This window comes from Scophthalmus maximus, chromosome 6, assembly GCF_022379125.1.
Source record: "Scophthalmus maximus strain ysfricsl-2021 chromosome 6, ASM2237912v1, whole genome shotgun sequence".
Taxonomy (NCBI): Eukaryota; Metazoa; Chordata; class Actinopteri; order Pleuronectiformes; family Scophthalmidae; genus Scophthalmus; species Scophthalmus maximus.
The window spans coordinates 806,598-815,767 of record NC_061520.1 but is presented as its reverse complement, the minus strand read 5'-3'; the positions used below and the strand labels follow the sequence as shown (position 1 = coordinate 815,767).

Sequence of the window (9,170 nt, the reverse complement as noted above, 5' to 3'; positions counted from 1 at the left end):
GCAGCCGTTGGCCTGTACATTACAACATTTCCACCGTAGGAGACAATGCTAATGTTTGTTATTAAACAACGATAATACGTATTTAGCATGTACGTAGCTAACGGCAGCTAACGTAGGCTAGCGCCGGTGTCCCGTGACAATTGGTTAATCGAGTCCAGATACGTCGATGAGCAAGCGATCGATTTCGCAGCCGGGTGTTAAACTTCCTGCGCTGCCTCCCCACTTCCTTTCCGCTGAACGTCAGCCATGGCCCCGACAGTGAGTGAAGAACCGAGCGAATAAACTGCGAACGGACGATTTATTCCGCGTCTCCGTCGCACCGACACAACCGACAACAGTGTGCGGTCATCACAGATGAGCGTCGCGCGCGGTTCGACGCCTTAACTCTGATTTACGGACCGTGTCTTCGAGCACCACGTTGGGCGCTAGCCTCCGCTGCTAACGCGAGCTAGCTAGCTCGCGTTAGCAGCGGTGAACGTGTGCACGAGTGTCGCAAAGTGTTGTTGACGAAACCAAACAACTTATTACATCTGGACTCGGTTGTCTTCGTGAATGTGACGTGGTGTGTGAAGTTACACGTGACTCGACGGTCGTTTAAATAACCCGTATTGTTTGATCTGTTCCAGAAGAAGCCGCTGGTCAAGAGACAAGGGGGCAAGAGGAAGAAGCAGATCCTGAAGTTCACCCTGGACTGCACCCACCCGGTGGAGGATGGCATCATGGATGCTGCCAACTTTGTGAGTAGACGCGTGCAGAGACCGCTGTCCCTTCGACCTGAGAGGGGACAAGGAGACAGCTGGTCGGACACAACGTGTCTGTCAGATCAGTGGATCCGTCCTGATGTTCACAGACAGACAGATACAGTGAAGTTTGATCTGAACCTCACAAGATGTCAACCACCACGTGTCACGTGTCAGAAACCAGAGACGACCCTGTACCATTCATCCCGTCCCCAAACTCAACTTGTGTAATGAATCCTAACAGCTGTTTGCTACTAACGCTGTGTGAGGTGATAATACACCACACGCACCTAGTCACGTTTCATTAATGCTGCTCGTCTGTTTACTCACCACGAGGGAAAATGTCCTAAACGGAACATTTTCTAAAACAGATGAAGAAGAACTCGGAGCACTGCCGTGTCCCACTTCGTTCAGCGTCATCGAAATTTTACGGCGTACTAAGTTTTCACGGGTTTCGGAGCTGAGAAGACGAACGACGGACCAGAAGCAGTTGAGCAGTACTGAGTAGAACCTGCAGCCTGTTACTGTCAGTTCTTGGTCCTGACTCCGGTTAAACGCTCTGACAGACACGTACAGAGGATGAAGGGCGTAGAACTCGTGTTATGATCTAGTTTGACAGTCTGAACAGAAAAAGATGACAAATAAAATGAATCTAAGGATAAACAACAGTCACTTCCTTCATATATCTGTTCAAGTGCAGCAACCGCTTTTCAAAATAAAAGAGCTTTAAAGGTTTTAACCAGAACAGAAACAGTATAAAACAGAGCGACAGCAACTAAAACACTAAATACATCAGCAATAAATTACATTTCATTTTAAAGACTTCACTCGCAGCCTCAGCTTAGAAAAAGTAACATTATGAATATGTTTCACATCACCGTTTTACTCTTGGGACTATATTGACATATTGTTGACATGTTCTCTGCTCTGACTCTTGCTACACGGCCGGATGTCTCTTCTTCTTCTTCTTCTCTCTGTTTAAAGAACAACCAGTGTCAGAACAGTGAAGAAGTGATTTCTGGCCGTGTAGCGTTCGTCAGAGCTACAGAACATTCCTCGTAACATCTCTGATAGAAACTCTTTATCTTTTCTTCACACCACTTTGTTTGTAAATCCTCTTGCACGAATATCAACAGTATCAGTGTGTGACCCTCTGTGTCCGCTGCCACTCCACAGGAGCAGTTCCTGCAGGAGCGCATCAAGGTGAACGGCAAAGCTGGAACCCTCGGCGGCGGCGTGGTGTCCATCGACAGGAGCAAGAGCAAGATTGCCGTGAACTCCGAGGTTCCCTTCTCCAAGAGGTACGAACTGTACAGTCATAACTGTATTCATCACAAGTTATAGTTCCTGAGCACTCGGCCTTGCAGACCACACACGTGGCTGTGAAAGGTTCGTGTTTTCCTAAGAGATTAATACTTTTTTTATTTTTTACGCATCAGCGTAACGGCGCAAGTGTTTTGACACGAGCTAGCGCTTAGCATGCACGGCTAACGTCCTAGCCACAGAATGAAACCTGGGTGTTTAGGTGATGATGATAATATTCAGGCTCATAGGTTAAGTAACTTTAGTTATTGTTATAATACTTTCACTGTCTGCACTTAACCAATGCTGTTGCCGTCGAGCACCAATAAACGTCCATATCCTCATAAATATCATTATTGTAAATTTCCTGTGACGTCACTGCTGCAACACACAGTTGAAGTGACAGTGAATATTGTAGGCATCATAAAAGTTTCCTTGATATCATAACACAACAAATACAAACGGTACTTCACTGAGACTCAGTCATAGTGTGAACTCCACCACCAGAGGGGGACGCCTCCATTTTGATTCTAACAGGGAGCGGCTCAGATCACCAGAAGAATAAATAAGTGATGCTGGTATTAAAATATTAAGTAGTAATGTGATGTAGATTGAGCTCGACCTGTCATCAAATTATTAGAATATAGGAACGTACGTTATATTCCTTGTGAGTCAAATCATGTTTTAAAAAACTAGATTCAAGAAATGAATGGTCACTGTGCTCAAGGAAATGACAATAGTGTCGTCTTCACATCAGATTTACAGTCGAAAATAAAATGTACAAATGGGGAAAATAAACAATGATATAATAAAATATTAAAATAAGCAAAAGAAGTTCCTCAAAGAATATAAGAAAAAAAGTCGACGGAGCAAAGAGAAACGTCTGATGATCCAAATGATTTTACATCCTTATTAAACAGTTGTTTGTCTGAAGTTGCAAGAAACCTTGAAGCTGTGTTCACGTCTGATTTCCAATGAATATGTTTATAAAAATGAATTTCATATTACCCCGTTTCCTCCTCCTCCTGTCGTCTCGCAGGTACCTGAAGTATTTGACCAAGAAGTACCTGAAGAAGAACAACCTGAGGGACTGGCTGCGCGTCGTGGCCAACACCAAGGAGAGCTACGAGCTGCGCTACTTCCAGATCAACCAGGACGAGGAGGAGGAGGAGGAAGATTAAAACACCAATCCACTTTTAATAAAGATTCTTAAGAGAGTGGGAAACAATGTGTCTATTTTTTTATATGTATGTGTTTTTTTGTTTTAATTTTCTCTCAGGACATCACACGGTTATTTATTATTTAAATATAATGAAAGAAATCAAATTGAGGCACATTGAGACCAATTTTTTTATGTTTTTTCTTTAACCTTTATTTGTACGTTCCTTTTATAAAATGAGGTGTTGACTGTCTTTGTTCCCTATGAGCATAAAACTCATAACATGTAAAAAAATATATAAATGAATTATGTCAGTGGATGAAAAGAGGTGAAACAACCTATTGGGTTGTGAAACACTGAGGTCTCCTCTCGGTGGCATGGTGAGGTACAGCTGTGGTGGTAACCTTGACAACAGTGAGACCACCAGCGGCCGGGCGGTTTATCATTGGGCTGCGCGTGCGCGCGTGTGTGAAACAAAAAACAAGGAAGTTTGTTTTCAAAATGAAGAAAACGATTTTTGGTCCCGAAGGTCCAGACATCGATTACAAAAACAAAAAATCTGAAATTGACAGTAACATAATAACGTCTCCTCCCGCTGAGAGTCTGAGGATGAAGCGACGCGTGCGGCAGAGACGCGCCTGGTCGCGGCGCGTGGCGCGCGGCGCGTGCACTGCGGGCTGATGTGCTGGCTTTTTTTTCCTTTTTTTTTGAGCACACTACTAGTTGAAGTGGTAACTAGCGGAGCGCGACTTAACTAGTTGCGGGTGAAATTATGGGATGCATCGCCATGGCAACAGACCAGACGTCACAATCTGGGCATGTGTGTTCCATTTTTTTGTCTTTCTTATTTTTCAGACTGGAGGAACCTGGATAGAGATCAGTGGCAACAATTATACTCATTATCTTTTATTATTTTTAATTTGTAGTCTGCGGAGAGAAAGAAATTACATTTCTAAAAAGCCCATTCCTGTTTTTATTTTCTGTTTGTGTGCGTGAGGCAGGAGACAGAGACCGCGCGGCGGCGGGAGGGTTAACTTTCTGTCTTCTGCACTCAGAGGTTTGGGGGCGATGAGCTGAAGATGCCGGGGTCGCTGAGTAATGAAGACGAGGGACAGGACGACATGGATTTTGGAGACGATGTGCCAGGTGAGGGGCCGGGGGGGGGGGGGGGGCGGGGTGTCCTTCACATTATTGTTTTTGCGCCGTTACGCCTCGAATGCGGGGAAAAGGGCTTGTCCTGCGTCCTGCGCCCGGAGGAGGAGGAGGAGGATGGCGGGGCGGGGGGGGGGGGGGGGGGGGGGGGGGGGGGGGGGGGCACAGTCATGCGATCATTCTCTGCACGACCCAGTGTCTCTGAGGTGGCAGCAGGTTTTTCTTCTTCTGTGGATTAGCCTCCGGCTGTCCTCACATGCCTGATCCGGGGGCTGGATGAAATCCTGCTGTCGCCTGGTTCCTCTGCTCTTTTCTTCTCTCTCTTTCCTTCTCAGGCTGAAGGCGACTTCATGTCCTCAGCTCGAGTCCCAACACAGCAGAGTGGGTCAGAGAGTCAAACCCCCTGACAGGTCACTGGTTGCTGTGTGTCAGTAGCTTCTTCTGTATTCATGTGTGCATATGATTTATTGGGGGGGCTGCAGTTAAAAACATCCGTGTTCTTCTTGTTTCCTCTGGCCGTCTGCAGGCTGCTCCAACTTTAATGTTAGTGTCCACACCGCTGCACCCGTCCGCAGAGGTGCAGAGGACAGCCGCGTGCAGGACACAGTAAACACACTGCTCATCATCACGTCTGAGCGTGACATGGTCCAGGACCGGGGTCCAGGACCGGGGCCCATGATGGGGGTCAAGGACCGGGGTCCAGGACCGGGGTCCAGGACCGGGGCCCATGACGGGGGTCAAGGACCGGGGTCCAGGACCGGGGTCCAGGACCGGGGCCCATGACGGGGGTCAAGGACCGGGGTCCAGGACCGGGGCCCATGACCGGGGCCCATGACGGGGGTCCAGGACCAGGGTCCAGGACCGGGGCCCATGACGGGGGTCCAGGACCGGGGTCCAGGACCGGGGCCCATGACGGGGGTCCAGGACCGGGGCCCATGACCGGGGCCCATGACGGGGGTCCAGGACCGGGGTCCAGGACCGGGGCCCATGACGGGGGTCCAGGACCGGGGCCCAGGACCGGGGTCCAGGACCAACAGCTCTAACCCACAGGCAGCTTCGCACTGTGGCTTCACACCAACCAGACCTGGACCTGGTGTAGAGCCACTCTCCTCAAACACCAGTGACTCATGAATCCATGGTGTGTTTACAGGGAGGAAGTTTCCAGATCTTTGAGACAATTAGTTTATTATCACCCAGCGATGAAATGGGCCTGAACACATGATGAGTTGAAGGAATCTTAGTGTGGTGTGTTAACTGAGCAGGGTGTGATCGTCTGGGGTCAAGTCCATGTGTGTGTGTGTGTGTGTGTGTGTGTGACGTACCTGCTGCTGACTGGGGTTGTGTGTGTGTGTGTGTGTGTGTGTGTGTTTGTAAATGTGTGTGTGTGAGTGTGTGTTTGTGTATGTGTGTGTGTGTGTGTGTGTGTGTGTGTGTGTGTGTGTGTGTGTGTGTGTGTGTGTGTGTGTGTGTGACATACCTGCTGCTGACTGGGGTCGTGTGTGTGTGTGTGTGTGTGTGTGTGTGTGTGTGTGTGTGTGTGCGTGGGTGTGTGTGCGTGTGTGTGTGTGTGTGTGTGTGTGTGGTCATGTGCAGCCAATAGCTTCATCTACGTCTGTGTCCGTCAAACCAAGTCCTAGTTTTGTTTCCTGCTCCGACGTGTTAAGTTGAGGTGTCGTACTCTAGCACCCGAACCGGAGTTGGTCCAGTGCAGCAATCTGAGTTACATATTATTATTGTTATTATAGATATATTTTTGGTCTGTAGCCCCTGCAGCAGCCAGTTCTCTCTGAGCATCACGTCGAGGGCGAGACGTCAAAGATGCAGCTGTGGAAAAAAAAGTTTGCTGCTCATCTGAGTATAGGACGTTGAACGGGATCATAAAGATCAATGCAGATGTACAGTGAAGGCCTGAACCTGCTCCAGTGTTTCACTCATAATGACGACGCTCTTTGTTTTGGGATGCAGCCGGAAGTTTATTCACTCGAGTAACAAAAGGCCACATATTGTGACAAGAACATTTAAAAAGCCTTTGCAGAAGTTTCTGAGTAAATGTCAGACGGCAGATTTTACATTTGGTGCGTTTAAAGGTCTTGAACCTTTCCAGTTTGTATCAGGTTATTTTAATTACAGTCAGTTATATATCACGGCTACGTCTCAAAAATCAAACATGTATAAGTGTTTTTTCTGTCCAAAGAACCTCGTTGTGATGTGGACCGAGCTCGGTGGAATCAGCAGCATTATTTCCGACGCTGCCTCGCGTATGGAATAACTCTGATGAGCAGGATTAATAAATACTCGCAGGCGCATTGGTGAAGGTGTTGAGCAGCGAGAGAAAAGACGGAGAGAGAGAAGTGTTGAGGCCGGAGCCGGAGGGAGAACACGAGCTCTGATGCGTGTCCTCAGGAAGCAGTCGGCAGCTGCTTGTACATGTATGAGGAGGGAAAGGTGCCATTTATTATGGTGAAGATATGTGAGTGATATGATATCCGGTTTTAATAACAATATATTGTTAATATTAATATATTAAAACATAACAATATATTCTCACGTCAGTCAAATTCGCCTTTGTCCTCTGATATGGTTTTGTATTTTCTCTACAGTTAAATCCCTGACGTGATGAGAACGAGACAAAAGGACATTTTTGTTTCCTCAGATTTTTATTGATAATTTTAAAATAGCCACAAGTTATTCTAACAACACGGCTGGTGTTTATGTCTTTTTATTTGAATCTGCCATGAGGAGACGAGGACCCATTGTTCCGCTGCTGGAACAGGAAGTGGGTTCTCAGAACAGTTTACGACCTCCAGTCGTCAAAGTGACAAGACAAGGTCACGACTCCAGATCACGTTTTATCTTCTTCTCTGCATGAAGATGCTTCGGTGCATGAAAAGACAACAGAGCCGCAGCTCGTCCCACAGGAGCCGCAGCCTCCACCAGCGTCCCGTCACAGCTTCTACCTGCTGGGGAACATAAAGTGTCCTAATTCCCTTTGTTCCACTCCGGGTTCTTTACACCGGCGCAGATTGTTCCACTGTGTTTTCTCTTCTAATTGTTTTTGTTCTTCCCCTGAAATTAAAAGATTATCTCGGCCTCTCGTGAGCCCACATATGTTCTATTTTTGGATCCTTTACTGTGACGGTTGACACCATTTCTTTTTCCTGCTGCTGCTCGTCTTCGTCGTCACGGCGCCAGAGACGAGATTACGTCTTCACATCTGAACACATTCTGATCTGGTGCATACGTTTGTACAATACATATGATTTCTAATCGTCCCGCTGTGATGATTTCATTCTCTAATAATAGTCTTTGTCTTGAGGCATCTGAATCGATGGAGAGAGGAAACTCTCTGTGGGCAACAGTAAGTGCACATTTCCACACAGGGGCCAGCGGAGAAAAGAGCTTAATGTTCTTTCCAGTAATCTCCATCTCCCCTTGTAACGGGTCGGTCCGGTGGGTCAGACGTGTGTGGTTCTGGTTCTACCAGCCTGTGGTTCCAGACGTGTGTGTGTGTGGTTCTGGTTCTGAAGGTGGTTCCAGACGTGTGTGTGTGTGTGTGTGTGGTTCTGGCTCTACAAGCCTGTGGTTCCAGACGTGTGTGTGTGTGGTTCTGGTTCTGATGGTGGTTCCAGACGTGTGTGGTTCTGCTTCTGATGGTGGTTCCAGACGTGTGTGTGTGTGTGTGTGTGGTTCTGGTTCCAACAGCCTGTGGTACCAGACGTGTGTGTTTGGTTCTGGTTCTGATGGTGGTTCCAGATGTGTGTGTGTGGTTCTGGTTCTGATGGTGGCTCCAGACGTGTGTGGTTCTGGTTCTGATGGTGGTTCCAGACGTGTCTGTGTGTGGTTCTGGTTCTGATGGTGGTTCCAGACGTGTCTGTGTGTGGTTCTGGTTCTGATGGTGGTTCCAGACATGTGTGTGTGTGTGGTTCTGGTTTTGATGGTGGTTCCAGACGTGTGTGTGTGGTTCTGGTTCTGGTTCCAACAGCCTGTGGTTCCAGACGTGTGTGTGTGGTTCTGGCTCTGATGGTGGTTCCAGACGTGTGTGGTTCTGGCTCTGATGGTGGTTCCAGACGTGTGTGGTTCTGGTTCTGATGGTGGTTCCAGACGTGTCTGTGTGTACCAGCCTGTGGTACCAACAGCCTGTGGTACCAGACGTGTGTGTTTGGATCTGGTTCTGATGGTGGTTCCAGATGTGTGTGTGTGGTTCTGGTTCTGATGGTGGTTCCAGACGTGTGTGTGTGGTTCTGGTTCTGATGGTGGTTCCAGACGTGTGTGTGTGGTTCTGGTTCTGATGGTGGTTCCAGATGTGTGTGTGTGTGGTTCTGGTTCTGATGGTGGTTCCAGACGTGTGTGTGTGGTTCTGGTTCTGATGGCGGTTCCAGACATGTGTGTGTGGGGTTCTGGTCCTGATGGTGGTTCCAGACGTGTGTGTGTGGTTCTGGTTCTGATGGTGGTTCCAGACGTGTGTGTGTATGTGTGTGTGTGGTTCTGGTTCTGATGCTGGTTCCAGACGTGTGTGTGTATGTGTGTGTGTGGTTCTGGTTCTGATGCTGGTTCCAGACGTGTGTGTGTGTGTGTGTGTGTGGTTCTGGTTCTGATGCTGGTTCCAGACGTGTGTGTGTATGTGTGTGTGTGGTTCTGGTTCTGATGCTGGTTCCAGACGTGTGTGTGTATGTGTGTGTGTGGTTCTGGTTCTGATGCTGGTTCCAGACGTGTCGGTGCCTCATGGCTCAGCCTGGTTCACTCTCCGCCTCCCTTTTATTAATAAAACCCACTAGTGACAGTCTGTTCAATATGTTTGATAGCTGCGCTTCAACTGA

The 9,170-nt window shown here is 48.0% G+C and overlaps 2 protein-coding genes across 7 annotated transcripts in view; both read left to right on the top strand.

Moving 5' to 3' along the window:
* Positions 1-104: 104 nt before the first annotated feature.
* On the top strand, positions 105-3,260 carry rpl22 (ribosomal protein L22). Of its 2 annotated transcripts, none has more exons than XM_035632205.2 (4): positions 105-258; positions 627-737; positions 1,917-2,041; positions 3,082-3,260. In XM_035632205.2, the coding sequence occupies exons 1-4, from the start codon at positions 247-249 to the stop codon at positions 3,221-3,223; spliced, it is 390 nt and encodes a 129-aa protein (XP_035488098.1). In that variant the 5' UTR covers positions 105-246; the 3' UTR covers positions 3,224-3,260. The 2 variants fall into 2 exon arrangements, with proteins under 2 accessions (XP_035488098.1, XP_035488099.1); XM_035632206.2 differs by having other exon boundaries at positions 212-258; positions 630-737.
* Positions 3,261-3,892: 632 nt separating this feature from the next.
* chd5 (chromodomain helicase DNA binding protein 5) overlaps positions 3,893-9,170 on the top strand; it is a 33,280-nt gene continuing 28,002 nt past the window's right edge. For 4 of the 5 annotated variants that reach the window (XM_047332917.1, XM_047332915.1, XM_047332914.1 and 1 more), the window contains exons 1-2: positions 3,893-4,021; positions 4,257-4,347. In XM_047332917.1, the coding sequence (XP_047188873.1) occupies positions 3,974-4,021; positions 4,257-4,347 (139 nt within the window). In that variant the 5' untranslated portion in view covers positions 3,893-3,973. Of the gene's footprint in view, positions 4,022-4,048; positions 4,348-9,170 lie in introns of those variants that run through there. The other variant, XM_047332916.1, reaches the window with a different exon arrangement.